This window comes from Poecilia mexicana, unplaced genomic scaffold, assembly GCF_051168715.1.
Source record: "Poecilia mexicana isolate PSO_F unplaced genomic scaffold, ASM5116871v1 scaffold_17, whole genome shotgun sequence".
Lineage (NCBI taxonomy): Eukaryota > Metazoa > Chordata > Actinopteri > Cyprinodontiformes > Poeciliidae > Poecilia > Poecilia mexicana.
Window position 1 is genome coordinate 22227738 of NW_028263386.1, and position 27087 is coordinate 22254824.

Here is a 27087-nt window from a genome sequence, read left to right on the forward strand (position 1 = left end):
CTTCTTTCTAAGCTACTTTTCTCTAATCTTTTAAGAAGGCTCTAAAACGTTTAGGTGTGCACGGCCATATATGCAACAAGATGCACCAGGGTGTTGATCCCATTCAGATTCTCAGAGGGAGGAGATTTGAGATTGGATTTATGTTGAGGAGGAATCTTTAATTTTTAAAAAATTTTTTTGCAGTTTTCTCTTTTCTTAATGACCTGTTCTCTTCATTTCTTATCAGCGTTCTCACCTCTTCCACACACATTTTCCGCCATTGTTATTTTCTTCTCTGTTTTTTCACCCTTTTCTTTTTTCTCGTGTTTTCTTTCAGAGCTCTCTTCCTGGGTTTGTCCAACAACCCTCACATCTCCGACCTTCACCTGGACATCAGCGGCTGTGAGGTATCGTCCGCCGGCCCTCTTCTGCTTGCATGTGCATGAATCCACTCGTGATCTTTCTCAGATAAGCCTCCCATCATGCTCCGCTCCACTTTTTGTTCCTCCCCACAGCTGAGGTCGGCGGGTGCCGCCGTGATCCAGGAGCTCTTCCCTCGCGTTTCGTGTGTGGGGACTTTAGACGTCTCTGATAACGGTGAGAAACTTCAATCTGTCGGCACACTCCCGCAGCGCGTTTTTATCTGTTACAGCCGAGGTGGTTTTCAGTCGTACAAGAAGAGGCTTCGAATGGAAATACATCATATATCACCTGTTTAAATTTGAGGGGTGAATGCTTCAGTTTGTGTACAAATCATTAATGTTTATATGAAAGTGTTGATGCGGACTGCTGACGGTGGGTATAGATGGTGGAAGATTGAACTAATATACGTTGTCTTGTTCCAACCTTAAAGAGGCAGTATTACGTGTTTTCCAACCACATAGTGCCAATTTATAGTTCAATCACTTAACTGTTATCTTCAGTTGTTATACAAAATACTGTATATGTCAAACATGTCTTAAAAGAAATTTTCCTTCCTGATGTAATGCCTTGAAATTGGGCCTCTGTCTCTTTAAGGAACTCTTGCTCTCTTTTTGATGCTCATCTCAACATCGTCCTTCTGATGTTGATAACCTTTTAGCGACGTTTTTACCAGTGTTGCACTGAGGAGTAGCTCGTTTAATGAGCTCCGGAGACGAGCAGCTGCTGGTGTTTGCTAATTGCTGCTGGCTAGTCTGAAGGAGCTGAATGGAGAAGCCGTGGGGAAGGGCTGTGAGGCAGAAGCTTGGAGACCGCAGCTACATCTCGAAGGCAGCGCTCTGTTTGCACAGCTGACTGGTTGCCACGAGAGATTAAAGGATTTCTCACAGATGCATGAAAGAATGACAATAATGACATGTTTTAATTGTCATTATTTCCTGGAAATCAGTTTTTACGTTGACATTGAGGAGATTTTTTTATTTTTTATTTTTTGGGTAAATATTTTGTCAACAAGGCCTATTTTTGTCGCTCCTGATTGATTTGTAAAAGCATGAAAAAGAGTAAAACATCTAAAGGGGTGAATATTTTCGTCCCACTTCTCTTCGACTATGTACTGCTTTCTTTTAGTCTCTCAGACTAAACGTTAACAGATCGCTGTAATATTTGTGCCTGTAACAGTCGTGCAGGGTAGTGTCAGGTGTGTGTAACAGAAAACCACAAATCTCCAGTTTTTCAGTGCACTTTGATTTTTCAACATTTTATCCTTGTAATGCACAGCGGGTTTCCAAGTATTTCATGTCCAGAGAGCTGGAATGTTATGAAACTCGAAAGAACTCCCATTCACCTTGAAGCTACTGCATGCCGAGACCAGACTAGATTCTATGATGTTGCAACAGCTACAGCAAATACGTTTGACTTCTGCAAACCTTTTACAACAAAGCACATAAGACAATACATGCATAAATCCTTGAGTTGTTTTCGTAGAATCGGTAACATCAAACTAGTCTTTTCAATAACCTGTGGAGAAAATAAGTTTTGCGCCTTTTCCCGCTTAATCATCTGAGCTGTTTTCTGCCTTCATATATATATAATCTTTTTTGCTCTCTGAATGAAGCATTTTCAGTCTTGGATGGAGTCACATTTTACCATGGTTACCGCTTTCTCTTTTTCTCCCTCATTTTACAAAAAAGGGTGAGTAGGTGTGTGTCGGCGTGCAGTTGGGAATATTTTGGAATTTTTGCGGATTGTGAAAATGTCTCTCTCTCTTCAAAAATTGGACATTTTCACAATGAAGAAAAAAACTGCCTCTCTGAGCCGTTCATACTTATTAAAAACAAACAAGTTCACACACACCTACTGCGATTTGAGGAAGTATTTCCCCATTTTTCTCAGTTTTTAATTTACTTGTCACACTTAAACGATTCAGACCGCTAAATTTTTTTAAATATCTGAGACAATCTAAGTGATTATTAAAAGTAGTTTTCAAATTGTTATATTTAATAAGAACTCTTTGTGTAAGTGATAATTGCCCACTAAACATAATTGCTGTTCTTTTCACACTTGATGGGGTGAACAGTCATCAATAATTTGCAATGACGAGTCTTTTTGAGTTTTCTCCTGTGCATAGACAAAAAGCCATCAGATCTCCGACTAAACGGCATCAGAATAAAAAGTCTCGATTGATTGACTGATAAACCACCACATTTGACTGTAAGTATGTCGATGTGTTTCAGAAATACTTTTAGCTGCGTCATAAACTTAACAAATCACACAGAATCCAAGGCGTTCCACTTCTGTTTCATGAGTCCACAGAAACTTTTTTCCAAAAATCTTCAGGCTCGCCGAGATGTTTTTGGCAAAACTACGAGAAGCTTCTATGTTCACTTTTGCTCAGCTGAGATTTTTACTTTAACTTCCTCATGGATACTATTTTTACTCTTATTGTTGAATCATGAACTCTGACCTTAATTGAGGCAGGTGAGAGCTGCAGAACTTTACATGTTGCTCTGAGATCTTTTGCAACAATCTGATTGAGTGACTGATGCACCTTTGTAGTAAGTTTGATTGGAAGGTTCACCACTTTTTTCTTTAGATCGATTTATGAGGTGTTGCTTTTTGAGACCTACAGTAATTTCATGTTGTTGGATGGGTTCAATTTAAGAGATATTTTGATAGTGTAATCAAGTTACCTTCAGTTTTTATAAAAATGCTGCATATATCAAACATGGCTCCTGATTTAATGCCTTAAAATTCGGCCTCTGTTTCTAAAAACTCATGCTCTTTCTGACAATCCGCCTTCAGGAAGCCGTCACAACATTGCTCCTCTTTTAAACCCTTTAACAACATTTTTACCAGCGTTTCACTGAGAAGTAGCTCGTATAATGAGCTGAGCAGATGCACAGCTCCACCAGGTGTTTGCTAATTGCTGCTGGCTAGTCTGAAGGAGCTCGGAAACTGCGATTGCGAGGAGGATCTGTGGTCCTTGGTCCAAACGGACGTTTTGTACAGCTGAGTGGTTGCCATGGGAGATGGAAGAATTGAATGTGTGAAAGAATCAAAACAACACTCCAGGTGTTTTTGAACATGATATATATATTTATAACTCTGGTTATATTTGTTTAACGCTAAAACAAGAAATTTCCGTACTTATTTACGGCACTGTAGCTCATGGCAAAACCCACTTTTATTCTCTGAATATGCTATTATTTTCCTTTCCAGAACTAAAACGCTTAAAGTTGAACACCTGTTCTCATGCTTTATTGGCACTTGCATGGCGGTGATTAAAGATCTTCTCTGAAGCGGGATCTCAGAACGACTCCACAGAGCTTAGTCCTGCTGGCTTTTTGACTCGATGCGCTTCTCTGTTTTGGTTCAGGTTTGGATGCCGACTTGTTGGCTGTCATCCCGGCGTTCTCCCGGCACCCCTCCCTCAAACACGTGATGTTGGGGAAAAACTTCAACATCAAGGGCAGGTACGGACCGCAGTGGGGGGTACGGGGGAGCGGCGGCACAGATGGTGGTGAAGTTGATGCAGATGAATGTTTTTTCTTTTTTCTTTCTCCTTCCCCTTCCCTCCCATTTATGCCTCCTCAGGGTGCTGGATGAAATCCTGCAGAAACTAGTTCATTTGGTGCAAGAAGAAGAGTGTGTGAGTTCGATTATGTAACATATTGTACACATGCACGCATGCAGATATTCTCTGTGGTGTTATGCACAGATGCACGCCTACACACGCCTCACAAATTTGTCGCCGCACGCACGCGTGCGCTTCGCACGCCCAGAGACACACACTTGTCACCGAGCTGAATCCTTGTCCTCGTTTATGCCTGTTTAAGCTCAATCCCCCACCTGCCACACACACAAGGTGCAAACATCCTCGCAAGTCATGTTGTCTGCGGGCCTGATGAATGGTTCGTTTGGTCTCAGTCTATCCGGGAGACTCCAGAGGCTCTCTGTTTTTCTCAGCTCTGCAAATCCAGCATGACAACTCGCTTACTCAATTATTTACCGCTGTTGATGGCGACGGCGGCTCACGACAGCGCTCTTTCACACAGTGAAAACGAAAGCGTGTGCGCGTGAACTCTTGCGCCTATCAGTGTAAATGAGCACGTTTAAAGGGATTGCGTGGTTGGACTAGTTTGCCGCATGGCAGCCTGTCCCTTTTTTACACGCCGAGGCGATAATGACACAAACTTTAAAAGTGTCGAACGTCGAGTCTCAGTGTGGATCCACATGAGTTGTGTTTTAATCAGTCTAGTTCGGTCCGTTTTGGAGGCGAGAATGCACAATCGAACTCTGGTCCGCCCAAAAACCGAGGTCTCTCTCTGTGGTTTGAATACACGCAAGAATGCAAAGCAAATCAACGACTGCTCCATAAGCAGGAAGCGTGCTACAGCACAAGGCATTTTGGGTAAATACAAGCAAAACAGAAATGCGAGTCTTGTGCTAGCAGGAGAAATGACTCGTGGTCTTTTACCAAAGAGAAATCCTACAACCTCTGAAATCTGACGCTGTTTTTTCTTTGAAGGTTTCCGTGTTGTTGACTTCAGTGGTTCTTGGTGTTACTCCACCGTAGGCAAAGGGAAAAAGGGAAATAGGTTTTTTAAAGGGTTTGGTTTGTTTGACAAAATGTAACAAATGTTGCAGTTTTGGTCCACAGTCGAACCCAATCATGTCTCCTGGACTATCAGGTGTAGAAACTCTTTATCTTGTTTTAATAATGAAGTATACGAGTATAAGGAATTTGCCATAAAACGTAAAGGTGAGAATAGAAACTGCTAATGAAGAAATAGCATTTAATGAGTTCATAAACTGCCTTCTTGTTCTGCTTATGGAAAAATAGAAGGCGTAAGCTGAACTTAGACTAGGACTTGTTCACAGGGTAAGGGGCATTTCATGTCTCTTCCATTCACAAGTCGTCTCTCACTGAAAGATGTGGCTCTCAGTTGTTAGCATGCTAACTAATGGTGCAGGATCATGCTAGGGGACTAATTTTCCCTCCGTGGCACAGACGTTTTTGTCAAAGTTGGAGAAGTTATTAAAAGATATGAATATTAATTCATTTGGATCTAAAACCAGAATCTGCTGAAGGATTTTTTGTTTCTCTTTAGTTTGTGATTTCCTGCCAATATTCATGGAAATGCCTATTCAGATTTTCATTTTTTTTTTCCATAGAGGATATTGAAGTATTTGTAAGAAAAAAACACAGCTTGGGAATTCGAAATACCAAGGTGCAATGCTACTTGACTCACATCGGCTGGCGTTCACAAAGCAGCCAATCCAGCAGCACCGTTCACCTCCCTGGGCGTTGATTGGTTGTTCTCCCACAGTTGTCATCTAAAGATCCTTAACCCTTTACTAGATTTGTCCCATTTTTTTCCCCCATTGAATCTGGCAGGCCCTGCAGTCTCTCTCTCTGGCCGACTCGAGGCTTCGCCACCGGGGAACAGTGCTGGTCAACGCCCTGGGCTCCAACGCCTGCCTCCGGAAGGTGGACCTGAGCGGCAACCTGCTGGAGGACTCCGGGGCCAAGATGCTGAGCAAGGCTCTGCAGATCAATACGACACTCAGGTATGCACCTGATTTTATTTTTATATATATATATATACTGTATGTATATAATTCTAAGGGGATCAATAGCATTTCCAACAGATTTTCCGTGGAGAACCAAGCAACCAAACTTGCAGAAGTTGGTCGACACGGATGAAAGGGTATGAATAAATAGAAAAATGAAGATGCGGAGCGCAGACAGGAGAGTTGCTTAGAGGCAGAGATTCAGAGGAAAGGCTCACCATTGCAGGGGGTGAAAATGTAACCGAGCACTCCTGGGAATTCGGCGATGAATCATCATAAGAAAATAAAAGTCCTTCAGGCATCCTGTGTGTTATATGAGAAATGATGCTGAGTAGCTCTTTAGGTGCCTGGAAATACAAGTATGAAAAGAAATAATGGGAGCTCGAGAAGCCGCAAATGAGGACAAAATCCACATTGGGGGGAGTGGATGATTGAATAGTTGGAAATGGGGATGAAAGAAAGAAGGAAAGAAAGTTAGGGAAGGAACGGGGATGGAAGACCACCTGGAGAGAGTGAGAGATTTGGGTTTTGTTGATTTGAGTTTCTAGGGCAAAGCGTGTTGGGGCGGAGACGGGGAGACGGATAAAAAGGGAATATGGACAAGAACTGGTATAAAAAGGTTGGACAGATGCTGGATGGAAGCAGAATATTTCACAGGGGCTCATTAAACGGCTGGATATTGTTCTCGCGTCCCGTATTCCCTCAATGCAGGGAAAGAGCGATCCAATCATCGTCCTACAGCCAACCAATTACTGTGACCGTCTTACAGCAGGAAGGTGTGAAAGGCAGCTGAGCGACTTCCTCCTGATTTCTGAGCCTGTCCCTTTCTATTTCCTGTCTGTCTGTCTCCCCCCCACCCTTCAGGAGCGTGACGTGGGATCGCAACAACACCACGGGAGTCGGCTTCCAAGACGTGGCGAGAGCGCTGGAGCAGTAAGCCGAACGCGACGTATACCAGCCGTTTTTTATTTTTTTGTCCTTTTGAAGACAAGGGGCTCCCTCATAAAACAGATCCCTCACAGAGACATATGAAAGGCAGATAACCATCCTTCTGAAGTGTTTACTGTTTCACAGCATTTCATCACTCTTCTGACTGGTGTGCCTGTCAGATCTGTGGAAGTGCAAAAGTTTCTAAACTTGTCTGTGTGCACAAAGGCATGTGGGTGTTTTTTTTTTTTTTTCTTCTTTTTTCATTTTTTGTTTTTTCATCTTTGGGAACCGGCTACGTCTGTAAGAGAGGAGCTGTGGGCATTGTTTGTTTGTTCTAGTTTGCATCAAGATCGTTTTCTTTTCATCCATGCAAAAGTGGCTTTTCTTTCTCTTCTCTCTCCATCGCTTAGCAACTTCACGCTGCAGTTCATGCCCCTCCCCCTTTGTGACATCGCTCAGGCGTACCGCGGTGCCCCGGAAAAGACCGAACAAGCCTTGGCCAAGGTCAGAAGTGCTAACACGTCGTTCACTTACTTACTTCACAGTGTGGTTAACGTACTTATCGTTTTAATGCTGTCATTTCGATTGTGGTGCCTCTTGAACTTTTTTGAACTCTGTGTATTTTATTGGGATTTTATGTGTCAGACTGACACAAAAGGATGGATATCTGTGACGTGGAAGGGAAATTATATATGGATTGAATATATATATATTTTTACAAATAATTTAAAGAATGCGGTGCCCACTTGTATTCATCTCTTCTCAGTCAACAGTTGGTGTAGCTACATGTACAGCAGCTAGTTTTATTGTGGTTTTAATAGTAGCCTCGCATTTCTAGTAATTAAAATTTCTTCCATTAATTAATTTTAAAAAGTATAAAGCCATGTATCATTTAGAATAAAACAGAAATAGCCTTTATTGTCATACAGAGGGGAAATTCTGCAGCCTCAAGACATATTCATTTTACATTTTCAAAGTAACACTACGTTGTCACTTGACTGCACAGAATCTGAACAAAATGCATTAGTTTGTCACAAAATGTTAAAAAAAAGTGGAATCTATAAGAATTTGAGCTTCTCAGTTCACTCATTGTAATCAGTGTTTGTAGTATTTCTATTATAAAAATAATGAAATCTTTGGAAGAATACTATGTTTTAAGTTCCATTCATCCAAATTATGTACACCAGAAATATGTTTACCCTGTTGGATGATTTTGCTGTCGACTTCCCCGCTGATGTACCAAAAATCACTTTAACCTTTGATCGATTTGCCACATATAATTGTATGCTAAAAACATGCATTTAAAGAAAATATAGTGATTTATAAATACAATAAATCTGTGGCTGTAATGTGAGAAAAGTGATTCTATAACTGTAATCATTGTTACTGTCGCATATTCAGCAAAAGGATCCCAGCGCCAGGCTTCCTGACATCCTGCAGGCCTAGTGAGAAATCATTTTCGCGGAGCAGTGTACTTTGTACAATGAAACCACATCAGAGTCATAAATTTTTTATCTGTAAGGTCCAATTTATTCAAAATTTATTCTGCACTTGGATGGAACCTGTGAATGTGCGACGACGACAGAGGGAGGCGTGTGATAGCAGCTGATCCGGACAGAATCCGTTCCTGAATTAGTATTTTTTGGTTCCGAAATGGGTCAGTAATGTTGCCTCTGTCGGTGTTAGTGCCATCTACAGACTTTGCAGTCTGTTTACATTCCTTGTCAAGCTCTGCTTTGCCAGAGAAACCAAAAATAAGCAGCATATCTGCGCCGGAATGCACTTTTAGCACGATATATGTCGGCTCTTGTTATGCCGGGTCACCTTTGCTGTTGTAATAGCACTCTCTGGTTAATTTAAATATATATATATATATATATATATATATATATATATATATATATATATATATATATATATATATATATATATATATATATATATAATGTTTTTCTTTTCCCTCCCCTGCTCTGTCTGAACATCATAATTCCCTGCGTAATGTTCTGTCTTGCAAAATTTGATGACCCAGCCTTTGTTTTCCATCTGCTGAGTCAGGAAAACAAATCAAAGTCACTCCTTTCTATTGCAAGGGATCTAAATCCTGTTTCCCTATTACCATGCAAATGAACTTGTCTTCTGCCTCATGCTCAAACCTGTGTTTTGTTTTTTCTTTGTTTTGTTTTTTCTGTGGGGGGGCCAGATCCAGCGCGCACTGCTCAGGAACAACCAGACTCAGCGCTTCTCTCAGAAGCAGGCGCTCAGGCTGCACCAGGGTCTCGTCACCAGCACCGCTGAACAGGTCTGCGTCTAAAAATATGTGGCCTGTGTGAAATATTTGGGTTGGACATTGAAATTAACTTAGGTATTTTAGGTGATGGAGCGTCTTTGCGTGAGGGTGCAGCAGCAGCTTTGTGTCCTGAAGTCCTGCGAGGACGGAGACGAGGTCCAGACTGCCAGACAAATCCTCAAAGAGGCCAGAAACTCAAGAGCTGTGAGTGAGCTGTGTGTGTGTGCGTGTGTGTGTGTGTGTGTGTGTGTGTGAGAAAAGCTCATACTTTGGCTAACTGGGCATACTGTTTCAAATGAGAGTTACAGGAATTATTTCCACTGGATTTTGTTTTTTTTTTGACTCACTTCAGTGCTCGACTGTCAAAGTCATAGACGTTGAAGTCTACGCTTGCAATCTGACAAAATCAAGAATGTTTATTCAAGTCATTGTATCTGGTGAAGTTTTAAGTGCTACAGTAAATGAAAAGGAGCTCGGCAGTGGACAAACAGCAAAGTATTCCTTTAGTTTAAATAAAAGGTTTACATTTTCCCAAAGACGGACAAAGTGAACACATAAAATAACAAAGGTCAGTCCTGAGTTTTTTCTTCTTTTTTTTTCTTTAAATAGTACAAAATCAACTATTTTTTAGCTTTGTATAATGCTATGAAGTTATTTAATCATAAAAAAACATACCCCAAGCGTTGCTTTGACTCATTCATGCATGTTTGAGAAATCCTTGAATCTCCCATGGCAACCACCGTGGGTGTGGTTCAACGCCTGCTCAGACAGTGCGCTGCTCATTTGCCCAAAACTCCGCCTTAGAGCTTTAGTCTCCAGCTGAACTCCCCCAGAATAGCGGCAGCAGCAATTAGCCAACACCTGGTGGAAGTGGGGATCTGCTGAGCTCCTGAGAACGTTTGGAAACGGCACCAATGGACGACTTGGAAAAGCGTTGTTGTGATGACTTGCCCGAAAGGAAGTTCTTAAAGAGACAGGGGCCAATTTCATCACATACAGCTATGATACAGAGTCAATTTTTTTTAAAAGTAGTGCTTGATATGTACAGCAATTTTTTTTTTTATTTTTTTTTTGCATCTGAAGGTAAAATATTTGCTTGATTGTGCTATAAAGTGGCACCATATGCCTGAAAAATACATAATAAATGAATCATGAATAAAAACTTTTGAAGTAGTTTCGGCATGTAGCCTGTCTGCATACTGCTTCTACAAGCTGAAATCCTGCGCGTTGGCTTCTACAGATGTAAAACATTTCCTCATACAACGTTGGACATGAAAAATCCAAACTTTTAAAGTTTTCTTAAGAGCTTTTGTTTCAAGAATGTTCTCTCTGTTTCGCTCTGGACGTACTAACCCCACTGGTCTGGTACACTCATACATCAACGCAGGATTTGGGATGGATAGTTCCGATATAAAGCGAGGTATGATCAATGGCATTGATTGTGCTTAATTAGTCATGGCCAATTACGTTATTGAGTCTGTAATGAAAAGTCCATACAGGGTAATTTTGAAGAATTTGCCTCAGCGAGCTTCGGATCTCCCCTGTAATGAATCGCCAATAGTTTGATATTCAGGTAATTAAGCTAAATAAGCCGTCAGGTCAGCAGTTGCGGTGTAAGGACAGAATTTATAAAAGCTCAAACAGCAGGAAGGTAACGCTGGGATGTTTCTTTCTGATTAGATGTAAATGAAATCAGCAGCAGCTACAGACAAATGGCTATTATTAAAGGTTTCATGCATTTTTAAACGGTGGTTGAACTACGCTTGGTAGAAGATGAAAGCAAATGAGCTGACTCTAGTTTAACCAGTTAAGTGTTTATGCCCCAAATATCCATGCACCGAACCACTGCCCCAGACTGGGGTGGAACAGAGGATGTGGAGTGGAGCATAAAAAAGAAAATAACTGTACGTACAGCTGCCAGTGATTGTTAGTAAACCAGACCTGCGAATTACAGATTGGTCTGTTATGACACAAGAAGATGATGGAGATTTCACGTGTTTCCTGCTCAACCAGGACGTTTACTGTACCAACATTTCAAACTGGAGAAATGGTTTCAAATCAACAGGTTAAAAAAAATACTGTGAAAAATCAAATAACAGTACAGGAGTATTTTTATTTAGTGTTTCTGTATCGCGAACCAGCTTAAAGCGTTGATTCCGATGTACAGACCAACAGGCTCTTTCTGGAGCTTCAGACCCTGCTGTCAGAGGTGAAAACAAACACAGAAGCTTCCTTTTGTTTCAGCTTAAAGCAAGTAAGAAAAACAAAAACAAACAAATTGTCAGTGGACTAATTATTCAGCCTTCCTGCACTGCTGCCATTAGTGTGTGGTGTCAGCATTTTTTGGTGTGTTCAGGAGCGACCCTGTTCATTTTTTTGAGTAATTTATTTTTTCATCTTATTTTCTTGGATCACTTACAGGTGATTGGGTCGGCTAATTTCTGGTTAGCTTTGTCAGCTACAGACCGGTTCTTAAAAAAATGAAAGAAGAACAATAATGATACAAAAAAAAAAAGATTTAAATAGCACAATTTTTACTAGTGAAACATCCAGGATGGAATTATTAAAGCCAACAACTAGAGATGAAAAGCTTCCATCGCTTGTAAATTTACACTCCCCCGTCATAGACGCAAATTTACACACGGCCCAGATTAAAGTTTCATGATGCGTTACTTTGATCTGTTTTTTTTAAGTTTTATCGGCTCTAGTGGCCTTTATTTGATAGTTAGTTGACAGGATAGTGGGTAATGAGAGAAGGGGAAGACATTCGGCAAAGGTCGCCAGGCAGGGAATCGAACCTGCGATGGCCACGTCAAGGACTGAGGCCTCCATATGTGGACTGTGCTTAACCCCTGCGCCACAACAGCACTTCCTACTTTGATCTGTTTCAACACCAGTTTTAGGTGTTCTTGAGATCATTGCCCCTTTAGAAAATCCTAAGTATTTCCAAACTGCTACCCACAGACAAAAGAAATTGGGTCAAAATGAGATTAGATTTAGTCTAGACTCAAAGGCACTCAGTGTTTCAGCTGTTTTTCAGTTTTCTAGAAGTTTGTTCCAGATTTGTGGTGCATAGCAGGTGAATGCTGCTTCTCCACATTTGGTTCTGGTTCTGGGGATGCAGAGCAGAACCAGAACCAGAAGACCTGAGAGGTCTGGAAGGCTGATGCAACAACTGCAGATCTTTAATCGTTAGCTCAGAGACTTAATGAATTTAATTTAATGAGCGCTGGCTGTTTGTGTCTCCGTCAGCTGTACCCGTCCCTGTGTGAGCTGGCCCACGTCCTGTCGGTGGACGGACCCGTCAAGCAGCGGCTGGACACGCTGGCCGGAGAGCTGGCCAAGGCCGCAGACAAAGAGCTGCAGGTAAATCACTGCTTTATTTCCGTTTACGCGACTGTTATTTAAATAGGAGCGAACTGGTTGCATTTAGATTGCCTATTAATGCTGCGTGCTGACTTCAAAAGAAGTGTTGCATTTTAAATCCACAGGGGGAAAAAAAAAGACAAACTTGCTAATGTTTCCTATGAAAATCATTTACAAAGGGAGACGGAAATGCGGATGTCTCGAGAATCTAAAAGACTTTGCAAAGTTTAATTACTTTGCTTGTTGGTCTTTTTCAGCCGTTTGCGTCCAACAGATGAAGTGAACATCTGTGCGAACAGACCATATGATTCATTAGCTTAATAACACATTGAACAGCTGCGTTGCACAGGCAGCCATGAATACATTTCGACGAACCAACAGTAACTTTTCCAACAATCTTTGGTTCTCGTCTTGTTCAGGTGGTGGTCGACTCCATGGTGTCTCTCTGCCGAGAGCTGTGTCCCATGTCCTGCTCGGCCGCCGAGAGACTCAGCCCGCCTCTCTCCTCCATCTCCGAGCAAGTCTCCATCCCTCGCTCAGCCATCCGCAGCGCTCTGATGGAGAGAGCGGCCGAAGACATCAACCAGGCTCTGGAGTGAGAACAGCAGCAGATTCAAAGCTTCCAATCACGCAGGACTCTGGGGAACATCCTGATTGAACTGTCGTTTCTTCGTGTGCAGGGAGGTGAAGCTGTCCGTGGTCTCCTATCTGACAAACTCTATTGTGGATCAGATCCTGCAGGAGCTCTACACCACCCATAAAACCCTGGTACTGGTAATATCCCTTTAATGCATGACTTCTTTTTAGACGGTAGAAAACACGTGTTTGTTGTAGTTTGTAGTTTTCTGTTTTATTTTTTAAAGAACTAAACACAGTGCTTAAATGGTAACCACCACAATATTTTTACTGTTCTGGAGAAAAAATAACTGTCCACATTTGTAAAAAGTAAAGACTTTGGTAATTTCCTAATTTGCGGTATTGTGAGGTATCTTGATTTGTTAACACCAAGAAGGTATCGACATTCAAGTTCCTGTCAACAAATCCAAGGAGAATTAAGACCGTTTGTGTTTCTAAAAACGTGAAGTCCATCGTGGTATGGTGAGAAATGTTATTCACAAGTGGAAAAACCTTAAAATCTTACATAAGGGAGAGTTGTGCAGACCTTAATAAACTCAGTGATTCTTGAGAATAGGGACAAAACAGGTCCTATGGATAAAGCATGAAATTTGAATAAAATATACACAAAATATATTTTTTTTCAAATATCTAACTAAACTAACCTGGGTCATGTGAGCACAACAATGTATATTTTTCTTTTTTTTGCTGAATATTTTTTTATTTTAAACATTGTAGTCGGTGGATTATGCCTGTAAAAGCCCTTGTCCAGGAGCAGAACTCAACACATTCTTATAGTTTAAAACAATTAAAGAAATACTAAAATTATATATTATGACAATTAAGTATAAGTAGTCATATAAATAATTATAAAAGTATCGATAAATTGAATTAAAAATAATTTTTAGATATTTTCCAACTCCGTTGAAATTTGTCCTTAGTTTTTGTCAACACCGTCAGAAATGAAAAGAAAGTAAAAAAATCAGGCATTATTGGGGGGCACCAGAACTTCTGAGGACCCCATGACGTTGTCTTTTCTCTTCCTTTGCTAAGAGGGCTAGTTAGCTCCGGTTAGCTTAAGTTGTTCTTTAGTTTTTTCTTCTGTTTTATTCCTAAGTTGTTTGTCACAACCATGATGTGTCAACTCCATAACTGACAATTTACAAAACTTTGATGAAATTTTGCGAAATAAAAGCTTAATTTTGGTATAATGTAAAGATTTCATGGACCTGACGAGCTACAATATGGCCTCCTTCAGAATAACATATAAATTGAGGTAGTTTGGCATTTCGTCAACTCCGTCAGAGTTTTTCTGACTCTTTCAGTGAAATTGTTGTCAAATCTCACTTAATTGTGCAACTAATTCATTTTAATGTATTTTACATGAATTGCATTACTTCACATGTACCAAGTTTTTCATTTTACTCACTAGTTTGTCACCACCTTCAGTTCTGTGTCAACTCCGTTATGCACTGTCAACTCCATCAGATGGACTTTTTCTTGTTTTTTGTTTTAAATAATATTTATTTTATTTCTTGAGAAGCATTTGTCTGTAAATTGAGTAAAAATATCGCTAATGGGGTATTTTAAAAATCATTTTAGATTTATTTTTGTCAGATGGTGATGACAAAGTTTTGGGTCAGGAAGATTAAAAATGTAATTTTTTTTTAAAAATTCGCAACTGGGAGCCTGTACCTTAGCATCTTCATATTTTCTAAACATTATTTGTCATATCTGCATACATAAGGTTGAGAAATAATAAAAAAAAAATATGGGAAAATTAAAACCCATTTTTTCCCTATTCTCAAGAATCACTGAATAATATTATGTTATTGTTTTGCACAAATATGAGGATTGATAAAGTTAAAACATCCAAATTTTTCAATATAATTTCTAGAAATTTGGTTTTTCTACAAGCTATCAAGTTACGATCTCTGCGTTTTTCCCCCAGCACTATATTGACAAGAAGGTAAACATTTTATTTTATTAAGTCCATTCGATGCTGTTGACTTGAATTTTTCCAGAGCTGTTCGGCGATCTCTTTCCCTGGCCGGTTTTGTCTGTGAAATAACGAATTACTGTATATTAGCTCCTCTTAATTGAGCTGCAGGAACATAATGAGTGAAATGAGCTCAGCTGTTGCCATTAGCGTTTCATGCTAACGTATTTCATCTTGAAAACTGGGCAGATGTTTCAGTTTTATTAAACCTTAATGTATTTTTTATAAAAACTCTGCCTTACACTAAGGATCTTGAGTTAGACTGTAAATAACACCTTATTATATCACCACATTCTGTATGCTAGGTGCTATGCTAACATTGCATTATGTTGAGTTGCTAGCTGTTGGCTAATTATCTAATTGTGTCATGTTACAGATGTTGAGTTAGTTCTTCTTTTTCTTTTTTACCAGAAAAAAAGTTTTCCCTCTAACTGTAGACTATCTCTACTTTCAAGAATAATTTACTCTGTAGCTCAATTCTTCCAGATGCTAATACGTTTTCTGCGGCCACCATACATGGTGATTCACAAAAACTGCTCTGAATTCTTCAAGACTCTTGATGTTTAGCCTCAAAGTTCAATTTCATCAGCCTCTTCAAAGCATAATTAAAACTCCTTTCACCTGATGTCAAGTCGTTACTGTATTAATAAGCTTAGTTAAATAAAATAATGAAATAATTCAGGAGATTTTGATGGATCAATTTTGCTAAGCATCTTAAAAGCATAAATGATTGATGGAGATGGTTATAATTTTATATAATTAATTACCTTCATTGGCCTGTTTTTTGTAAACACCTTCATGTAAGCTAGAGAAAATATTGAAAAGCGACTTCTCTCATCTCAATGATGCAGATTGTGCCGCATAAAGTCAAAGCTCAACGGGATGAAAATGATGGAAATGTAAAGTGAATCAAAACCAGCAGCAGAAATCTTATTTTGAAGAAATTGAAACCTGTAATATCTGGAGTTATGTCAAAGTGGCTGTGATTTTAGTGTTTACCATCATCAGTAGAAATGTTTACTTCCTTGTAGGGGAAATATTTATGCTCTCAAGCAACACAGAAACCTGGTTTGGAGGTAGTTAACTTTATGATCTGATGCTGCAGGGTCCAATCTTTACATAATGTAATCTTTGAAATGAACACGGCTTGAAAGCAGACCAGGAGAGGCTTCTAACAGCATCGCCGCCTGGCCAGCTCTGCTTTGCATTCTGTTCACTATCTCCACTGTTATGTCTCATTCTCCTCGCTGTGTTTTGCTGCAGTGCCAGCCTGTCCTCTATCTTCCCTCGCTTTGCTTTGATGATCAAGAAACTGAGTGTAATTCATGTTTGTCTCAGGCTTTCCAAACCAAATCGCCCTTTTGTTTTGTTTGTGAACCCGACACGCAGAGAGGACAGACCCACCTCTCCTAGGACACTACATTTAAGGACAGTCGTTTGATTGATGTGAACACTTGAATGACAGTGTTGTTGAATGTTGTTGATGTGTGTGTGTGTGTGTGTTGCGTCAGCTACGACAGGTCTCTCAGGCAAAGCGCTGGGACGATGTCGGGACGGGTAGGCGATCCGTCAGGCATTCGAGACTTGTTGAATCGCTGGATTTCCCCGATGAGGACTTTGGAGTGAACCTTGGAATAGTAAGTGTTACAATATGACGGGAAGTCTAAATATGTTTATCGTCTTCATGGCATGATGAAGATTTTAACACAGAACCCACTACCATACAAAATTTACCACTGTGTCCCGATACAACTTTTTAAAATCCCGATATGATACCCATATCGCTATGAGTGTTGGCCGATACCGATATTGACCCGATACAATATCAGCACGAGTCATAGACGTTTAATACGTATTTTATAGCCTGAAATGTTAGAAAAGACTTGATCAAGTGATAATACTCAACACCAAAGATATGAGAACTACTGACCCATTTATTATGAACCACTGGGTCTACTTTCAGGATACAAGTGCTGCTGGATTGAAATGCTGGGGCAGTGATTGTACACTGCAAAAACACAACTTCTTACCAAGTAGTTTTTTTGTCTGTTTTTCAAGTCCAAATATCTTAAAACGGTTGAAATAAGACAAAACCAACTTACAAGTAAATTTTTAGCAGGAAATTTTAAATATTTTCCTCGTTTTAAGTCAAACTAGGCCTTAAAACAATTTTTTAATATGGATTAAGAAAAGTACTAGTTCTACTGGCAGATTATTTCACTTAAAAGACATTTTTCCCATGTGATGCTCTTTATTTGGCTGATACCAGACCAATTTCTGATATTGATCAATTGCATTTTTGTATGCAAAGCAAACACTTATTGCAATACGATTATATTCCTTTACATTTTTATTACATCTGAAAACTTAAGTTGGACTTTTTAGTGTGTTGGGCATTTGTATTCAGGTGTCTTCCTAGCGTCTCCAGCTTTGACGCTGTTATCCCACAGCATGATGCTGTCACCACTATGTTTTAAGTGAATACTGTGTTATATTTCCACCACACCTCATGCTGTTCATGCAAGCCAGAAAGCTCAAGGGTAATGCACATTTTTCCAATGCACTGTACTTATGTCGTGTCTTCATCTTCCCTGGTAAAGGATACCATGGCGATCAAAAAGCGGAGCTCCCGAACCAGAAGGATCCGTCCGGTCTCCACCAGAATGAGTGAGTCTTCTGCCTCTGTTCCATCTTGCTTTTGACGCAGCTGAGATCAAAGGAGAGTGAAGCAGAAGCAGAGGAATATTTGATTAATGTACTGCAGGTCAAACGCGACAGGATAGAGAGATCTCTGTCCCAGTTAATTCCTGTCTCCCAGGTTTAGGTGATGAACCCAGTCCCTCTCCCACTCCCTCTGCTCCTTCCCACTCGGCGTCTCTCACTCACTCGGCCTCTTGGGAGTCCCTTTCCACTCTCCCCACCAATGGCTCGCCTCTGCGTCACGTGACCCACGTCAGGCCACGCCCGCCGCGACGACACAGAGCTGCACACATTCCTCCTGAATCTGTGAGTAGACTCCTCTGACGTGACGTGCAGAAGAAATAGTCGCACCCCTCCCGTTAAAGTTTAGTAGAATTTGTCATGTTACCTCCACAAACTGAAGGTGTTGGGTTTTTTTTTGTTTTTGTTTTTGTCTTCTGATATACAAACACAAAGTAGTGCATGATTAATAATCGGAGGGAAAATGGTTCATGGCTTCCAAAATTTAAGTCAATAAAAATTTCAAAAGTGTGTAGAATTCCAATGAGAGAGAGATCCGTTCTGTGAATCTCTGAGGTTTGAGAACATTAGCAAACAGCATCCCAAAGACAGAGAAACCTGGCAGACGGGTCAGGAATACAGCTGTGAGGAAGGGTTGGCTTATCGAAGAACTTGAACATCTCGCAGAGCTCGGTTCCGACCCGTCATCTCACATCAGCAGCCGAAGTGGGAGAATCAGTTGATACGGCAAATATTAGTCGTGAACTCCATAAATTTGGCATTTGTGGAACAGTGGTGAGAAGAAAGCAAGGAACGCCCGTCCAGTTTCTACTTGTTAGTATTCACCCTTCTTTGGATGCTTTACTCTTTTAATTGCAAAACAATCAATTTACAAAAAGAAATCTTTCAGTGTCCAAGTGAAAACAGATTTCTACAAGATAATATCTAAATGAAAATATGAAACATAAACAGGTGATTACATAAATAATCACCTGTTTGTTTAATTAGGAGTGACTGACCTAATTAAACAGAGGTCCTTTCAACTGGAGCCAGTAGTGGAGATCAAATGAGACTGTGTCTATAAAGTCAGCTGGTTGTGGAAGGTGCATTCAGTGGTTAATCAGACACTCCAAGCAAATAAGTATAAGTCAGGGGATGGGTACAAATAATAAAAAAACCTAAGAACATTGTCTGGATTTCAGAGGCTTGTAAAAGTAGAAGGTAAAATGAGTAAAAGCAATCTGTTTCGATCTGCAACAGAACCATGACTTCAGCAATAGAGCAAACCTGAAACGTCCAACTAAATGGTTTGAAGAGAAGAAGGTGGATGCTCAGAAGTGGCCTAGCCAAAGCCCAGTTCACAACTGATCCCCACTCAGCTTGATAGAGCTTGAGCAGTTTTGCGAGGAAGAACGGAGTAAAATCGATGTCCAGATGTGCAAACCTATCCACACAGACTCCATGCTGCAGCTGCAGCCACATCTACTAAATAGTGACCTGAAGAGGGTGAATAGTAACACAGTTACTTATTTTATGGAAAGAATTTCATTTAATTGTCATCATTTTTTAGAAATCAGCTTTTTGTTTGTTAAAAAAGCCCAATTTTGTTGATTGATTTGCAAAAGCAACAAAAAGGCTCTGACATCCAAAGGGGTGAATACTTTCTCATAGGCACTGTAACAATTTATCTCAACAGTTTCCTACAAGCCACATACAGAAGACACAGCAAACATGTTGCTGTGGTTAAATTAGACCAAAATGTAACTTTTTAGTCTACATTCAAAACGCTGTTTTGATGCGACATCGCCACAGTAAAACATGGTGGTGGCAGCGTCATGCTGATCAAAGCATGTTTATGTTTTTTGGGGATATTTTAGTAGAAAAAAGATGTTGACGTTTTCTAGAGGTTTGACAGACAGACCCTTTGTTTGTTTTTGAGCTCACATCAACAGCGATTCAACCATAATCCCAACACGTGCCACTTTGAGGGATTTTTAATTTTTTTTTCCTTCTCTCCTTTTCTACGTGTGAACTTTTGGTATTCATTTTGTGTTTGTTGCCAGAGGCACCTTCCAAAAATAAGTTCCTTTCAAAGTAGGAAGCTGCCACATGTGTCTCTGTGACTCAAATGTTAATAGCGAACCGCCGTCTCCCCGGGAGACCGCAGGGCATCAACAAACAGCAGTTTGTTTGTTTAGTCTCTTTCAAAGCTCATTTCTAAATCGGTGCAAATTTATTTGGGGCGGCGTGTTAAAGGAGGTGTTTTACAGACGGACTTCTGCTGGCGTTGGATTCAGATCCGCCAGCCAGCCTTTTGAAAAGATCGCACCTTTTTGTTATCCTTTCCGCTTCTTGTGGACTTGGCAGATTGATCATTTCTTGTTCTCCTTCTTATGTGTGTGTGTGTGTGTGCGTGTGCGTGTGTGTGTGTGTGTGCGTGTGTGTGCGTGTGTGTGCGTGTGTGTGTGTGTGTGTGTGCACAGCATTGCTCTGAGAACGGAGGAGTCAGTATGCTGGAGGATGGACTTCCAGATTTCTACAGCAAGAGAGTTCTGCCTGACAGGTGGGGTCACACTTCGGATTTATTTCCTTTGACCTGTTGCTCTATGACCTCTGACCTGCTAAAGAAGCCATTCAAGGGTTTCTCTTGAATGACTTCTCAGTTTGGTTACCTGGGCACTAAAAAAACTGAGAAATGTAATTTTCGAAGCAGCTAGGATCACTGACTCATTTTTATGCTAGACTAACGCAAAGTTATTCTTCTTTTAAATTAGCGACTGTCCTTCTAGCTGCTTTAGGGTTTCTAACAGACTAAGTTGATAAAGTTAAAAGTATTTTTGCAGACTCACTGTAAACAAAAAAGACTTTTTTTCTCACTGATTCACATTGAGTCACACTTCACTTTTTCTTTAAACTCAATTCATTTCAGTTTATTTATGTCACCCAGTCAATTCAATTCAATCACACATTCAGTCCGACCGATCCTAGTTATCCAAACAGTTCAGTACGCTCAATTAATTATTTCACCAAACAGCCTTGGACTGCCTCTGTATGCGCTTCTTCATCACATGGACACAAAATCAATCAATTTGCAATAGAAAGAAGAATCATTTACGGCTCTTTGTACGTGTAGCTTTGTACAAATTTCTTGCATTTCCCCCTCCACATCTAGAGGAACACGGAGACTGGGGTTTTCAGTTTTTATCCTGTAGATTGCAAACATTTAGATTTGAAATCAAAGCATATTAGACGCTTTTTTTCCCCCAGGTTTTTACATCTAGACAAATAAAAAAAAAAATGGCATCATGTGTAACTGTTCAAGGGCAAAAGTACTGCAATATGTCTCTGAGATGTATTGCTGAAATTACACTCTGTCAGGTCATGACGCTGAAGACGTCTTTCATAATAACAGGTGTAACTAACATTAAGAAGCAGACAGCTGCCTGTGGATGAAAGTCGAGCAAACGTGAAGATGGAAAATCAATCAGACCTTTTTATACAAACACTGAAAAAAAAAAAAGAAGCAGAAGAACCATTTTGGAATATCTGTCAAACTGTTGGAGCGAGGAGCAAATTTAGCAGCTGACAGCAGAGACATTGAGAGCTTTCATTAAGAAATCCCTCTAAAACAACCATTGGTGATGCGATTGCCAACCTGCAGAGGGCAGGAGTGAGTCACAAGAACGTTACATGGGCCAAATTATAGAGGGTTCACCAGAGGATGCAAAACATTATTAGCTAGAGCTAATAGCTAATAGTAATAGCTAATAATAGTCAATAATTTGTCCAAAAAGCTAAGAGAAAAACATCTAACAAAAATTTGAGAAAAAGAAATAAAAATGCAACAAAACCAGCAGATATTTCATTGTGGTGCAAGATAATGACCCAACACACCCACTGCCAAAACAACAACACACTTACTCTCCACACTTAGACCCACAGAGTTTTCATTTTAGCTCCTGAAGAGGAGAATTAATGAACAGAAATAAGGATCGACTGAAAGAGGTTGTGCTGAAAGCGTCACAGAACAAGAAGAATGCAAATGCTTCTTTTCTTTTTTTTTTTCTTTTTTTTTTTTGGACGTTGGCGGGTCAGAGATTTGAAGCAGTTTCTGGAAGCAAAGAATTTATTATAGAACAGAAACAATTAATGGCGATTAATTGATGTTTGAAATAATCTTCAACTGATTTAGTAATAGATTAATTGTTAACTTGAATATCGAGACTCTATGAAAGGACTTTTGCTGAAAGAGCAAAAATACTGCAGATGCAATCTTTGCTACAAATGATCACAGAGTGCTGTATCTCTGTGTGCAGTGGTTAAATAAAAAATCTTCTGAGTGACAATTTTTTAAATCTGATTAATCAATTAATCATTGAATAATTGTAATCGCTTATGCACTTTCATCCATTTGTCTGTTCCGATATGTTGGCCCAACTTTATCTTCTGAGCTTTAGGTAACAGATCTACGTGTAAATTCATAGAAATACAGACTAAAATGTTGATGTCTCTTATTGTAAAAACCCAAATCTTTATGAATGTAACTATCATTTTCTATTTAACATTATTATTTTCTGTTCTGAAACTCCACAGCGGGAAATGTGCCACTAATTTTTACGTAGTAAAAATGTGACCTTGCCTCCATTTGTGGCAAAGTGACGCCGTACCAGAGACGCTGAGTTGTGGCACGCTGGATCAAAGAGCCGCGCGGCCGCGGTTCAAACCATTAAGTCTGTGAATCCAGCCTTGGCCGCAAAACTCGTTGTTGATTCGCTGCAAGCATGAATTTCCAGCCAATCGATCAAACTAGTGATGACTACATCTACGTGAAGGTCATTGCTTTAGGGGAGAATCCGCAGATTGTTATTCAGTTTTACAGCCTCTGCAGAGAATCTCATGAGGATGGTCTTTTATGCTTTAAAAGAAAACATTATTACTTTACCCAAGTCAAAATGATAAAAAAAGATGAGAGTTTTCAGATTTCTTTAGCTGGACACTCAAATACATGTTGCATGAGGAGAACGAGCTAACTCATTAGCTGTGTGTGTGTGCGTGTGTCTGTATGTAGCAGATTTATTAGCATGTCTTAAGATAGAAATCCAAACTTTTGTGTTGATTTTTCTCAGTAAAAGAAAAAAAAAAAACACTGAGATTTTTTTTTCTTTGCTTTTTTTTTTTACTAACCACAGCTGTTGGTCACCCTGCTGCTTACATGTCACACTTAAAACTGATGCTTACCCCGCCACTCCCATTTAAGTTTTGGTTGTTGTTGTTTTGTTTGTTTGTTTTTTTTTCTTTCTCTTGCCAACATTAGAAAACAGAGAAAGCATGTAAAAATGTGAACGTAATCAGTATAATTATATAATTGTATTGTAATATGCTTTCTCAGTAAAAATGTTATAAAAAAAACTGATGCTTAGACATTTTCTAATATTGTCGAAGGTTAAAATGTACAGAGGGTCATCTTTAAAGTATGGATGGTCTTTCCTCTTCGCCTCACTCCACAGTTTGAGTTTTGCTTTGTTTCTTTCGTGTGAATCCAGCCTTGGCCGCAAAACTCGTTGTTGATTCGCTGCAAGCATGAATTTCCAGCCAATCGATCAAACTAGTGATGACTATATCTAGGTGAAGGTCATTGCTTTAGGGGAGAAAGCAATGATTGTCATGGAAGAAGAAGTCGATTTTGGATTTGGTGAAAAAGTTTGGTTTTGTTTATAGGTTTTGGATTATTATTCATCTATTACACAATAACCATCCTATTTCAGTTTTTTTTTTTAAAAAAAAAAAGCAGAATTTGCTAGAATTTTGCTTAAAATCTCCTGGAATAGAAAAAGACCAAGCGCGTCGTTTATCTTTGTTCTTAAAACGGGGCATGATGTTCTTTCCCACAGTTTCACATCTTCCGTTTTACATCAGACCTTACACGGAGTATTTTCCATCATCAGAACAAAATCAATGTCGGTATCGCCACCATATTCCTAAATGATCCTGGTCCTTTAACAATCTGCTCGATAGTTGGTGAATAAATCACAAAACTATACATTTCTAAGCCTTTCATGAAATGACTGAGAAGGAAATCAGTGTCACAGTGCGTCCCCATGTCTTCACCTGTCCTCGTCCTTTGCACTTGCCTTCCTGTGTGTTTTAGATGTTTTTCTGCTCCATCGCAGACGATTTAAATGATTAAATTAGTCCCTCAGCAGGTCATTGGGATCGCTGGCGGCTGTTTAATGGCCCGTCACTTTAAATCAGACACACTGGAGCAACGGTGGATCTGAAACACGCCAGACTGAGAACTTCCAGAAAAATGGCGGTCGCCTTAATCGCGGCTTGTAGACGGGAAGCTGCTCCCTCTGGCTCGTCCCGCTCCGGCAACAAATGTCTACGATTTGCAAAAATCGGGTCTTTATTTATTTATTTTTAGCAAAATAAACAACCGTCTTCAATATCTGTCACGTCTAGTCTGCTTGATTTGATTTGAGTAATTTACACATGGAGGCGTTCAGATTGGAGGCGCAGTCGGCTTCATTCGTCCCTCACGCTTATTTCAGCAAAAACTTTTTTCCTGATCCAGTAATGATACATTTGTGTGCAACATAATCCTTTTATAAACCTTTCATTCAAAATCTGTGAAACACATTAGTGTCAAAAACGTCTATGTTGATATTACATAATCAGTTCATCCTCTCAACAGCCCTGATATCCTTTCATAAAAGATGCTTTGTTTTTTCAGGGAGTTTTTGTTATCCTTTGTTTTGCTTGTATAATAGATAAAAATAAATAACTATTGATTGGAGTTTCACAATCAGCAGAAATCTCGGAAAATGGGAAACACTACGTTCCTTTCCATGTTTTGCTACGCTACAACAAAAAAACTTGAATGTATCTTTTTTCTATTTTAGAACAAAGTGGTGAAGAAAATGAACCGTGGTTTGTAAGCAACTGAAAAACAGCTCAAACTTTCAGATTTGATGGAGAATTTCTATTAAAAAAGACATTTTTTAAAGTGCTGCTGCAGGTTTTCAGTTAGATTTAGGTATAAACTTTAACTAGGTCATTTAATTTTGCCTCAGGGTGATGAACCTCCTCCATAAAGTCTCAAATCCTTTGCAACTTTGTTTTTTTTAACAGATTTTATTCATGTTTATATTTTGTTTAGTTTATTTCAACTTTACGTCAAAACAGATTCCCTCTTCCTGCTGAAAGTAACTTTCCAACAGCATTACCCTGCCACCGCCGTGTTTTACTATGGAGGCCGTTTGTGACTTTGGTGTTGCTTGCACTTAAAATTTTGAGAAAATACATAAAAATTTATGACTGCATTGTCTGAATACTTCTTTTTCTTACAGGTTTTATCATTGCAACTCCACAAAAAAAAAAAAAAAATCCATCTAACTTTCCTCCTCCAATCTTCTCTCCAGCATTCACACTTCTTCTGTCTTTTTTGTTTTCATCTCCCTCTTCCTCCAGTCAGCTGTCATCCCTCCATCAGGCCCAATCACTCAGGAGAAAGAAGAGGCGCAGCGTTCTGTCCATTTTCTCCGGCTTCCGCAAGAACCGCAACTCCACCTTCTCCAACCAGGAGTCTGAGTGAGTGAGCCGCGTTGGAGCAGGCGACCGGAGGGACGCTTAAGCGCGGCGAATAAGCCTCGCGTTGTGATGGCTGCTGAAGGAAGCCAGCCGTATGCATTCACAACGTTTACTATTCATAAATATTTGAGCGGAGGGAAATGTTTTCCTTGTCTTCAGCTGTTTTTCGCTTTGAATTTACGGCTCTCTGTACGTTCAGGCAGGTCTTATTTACTCCTCAACCTTTTAAAACTGCGGCTCGTTGCCAAATGGAGGAAATACAAGCCGGCAAACTGGGTTTTTTTTTGTTGTTTCTTTTTTTTCCCCCCCTACTTATCGTTACCCTCTCTGAGAAGAGAGCCGAGGGCAGCACTCAGTGGGAGCTCGCTTATTAAACTATGTCACTGATCAAAGAAGGAAAAGGTGACACTTGACGAAGGCTCCGGTTTGTTTTTCTGCTCACAGGTCTGCTTAGAACACCGGTCACGCCGTTAGCTCTGCCGGTAAACAACACTTCTATTGAGCAGTGAAAAGACATTACATAAACTTTCGAGCTAATCAGAGGGAGAATTAAAGAGGTTGCTCACTTGAAGGCCAGCCCATTAATTTGTCTCTTGGAAAACAGGTGACGTTGTTTAATGTCGGATAATAAATTGGTAGACGGGATGTTTGTCGCTGCTTTTGCTCAAATCTTCTCTTCATTTTCACAATGGCTTTTTTTTTTTTACCTTTCTTGCAACAACTTTTGTGAAAGGTTTTACGGCATGAAGGCCGTCGTACTTCTTGTGATGGTGGGTAAAGCTGGAATAAACAAAGATGACGAAGGTGAACCAACCAAACAATAAAGCTGGATTTGGATGAATATCAAGCTTGAGGAATGACTTGGCCTCGACTCTGTTGTAAATCCATCGTAAGCTTAAAAGCCTCAAATATGTCGGACAGCAGAGAAAATTCACAATAAGTTCAAAGTTGTTTTGCCAAATATTGATTAAAAAATAATTAATTTTTTTTGTCATTATTATGATATGACCGATTGACCCCGAAATAAAAAAAAAGTTTGTGACTCACTAAAAGCTCAAGACATTAACCTTCCTTCTAATTATGATGGTTTTTAACCTTCTGACTTAAACAGCGTTTATTCTATAAACTGTTTTTAAAAAATAAATAAACACACAGAATTTACTAGATTATTTAAACTGCAAAAGCGTAATGCAATTTGAAAACAAATCAGGCAGGGCTGAAGCCATTAAACTGAATAATCATGATTAACTGGTTAATGAAATAATCGTCAACTAATTTAGTGATTGATTCATCGCTAACTGGAGTATTCAGACTCTACAATGTGCCATTTGCTGAAATATAAGCACCCTCAGAGCAATGTTGAGCCAAAACTTTTTTTAAAATTACATTTTTCATTTTAAGATGACAATCGTTATGTTTGTAAATATGTTCTGACTGGAACTCCTTAAGTGATAGTTTTAGCTTCACCTGGTTCAAAATTTGGTCAAAAATAAATCCTGTTAAGAACTTTTTGCCATACAGTTATTATTAATTGAATCAAAAAATGGTCGGCAGATCAGCCACACACTGTATTTATGCAGAGTCGAGAAGAAAGGGCTGCGCTTCTCACATGTTGATGATACAAGTT

At 39.6% G+C, this 27087-nt stretch overlaps 1 protein-coding gene across 1 annotated transcript in view; it reads left to right on the forward strand.

The window, feature by feature from the left end:
- The window catches only part of carmil3 (capping protein regulator and myosin 1 linker 3), a 112038-nt gene that overhangs the window by 78971 nt on the left and 5980 nt on the right, over positions 1-27087 (forward strand). Inside the window, exons 17-33 of the mRNA XM_088014549.1 lie at positions 317-386; positions 495-576; positions 3776-3872; positions 3994-4048; positions 5798-5970; positions 6838-6906; positions 7314-7407; positions 9104-9202; positions 9275-9394; positions 12443-12556; positions 12976-13151; positions 13237-13324; positions 16682-16807; positions 17771-17837; positions 17989-18176; positions 20354-20433; positions 25341-25460. Of these exons, the coding sequence (XP_087870675.1) occupies positions 317-386; positions 495-576; positions 3776-3872; positions 3994-4048; positions 5798-5970; positions 6838-6906; positions 7314-7407; positions 9104-9202; positions 9275-9394; positions 12443-12556; positions 12976-13151; positions 13237-13324; positions 16682-16807; positions 17771-17837; positions 17989-18176; positions 20354-20433; positions 25341-25460 (1818 nt within the window). The remainder of the gene's footprint in view (positions 1-316; positions 387-494; positions 577-3775; positions 3873-3993; positions 4049-5797; positions 5971-6837; positions 6907-7313; positions 7408-9103; positions 9203-9274; positions 9395-12442; positions 12557-12975; positions 13152-13236; positions 13325-16681; positions 16808-17770; positions 17838-17988; positions 18177-20353; positions 20434-25340; positions 25461-27087) is intronic.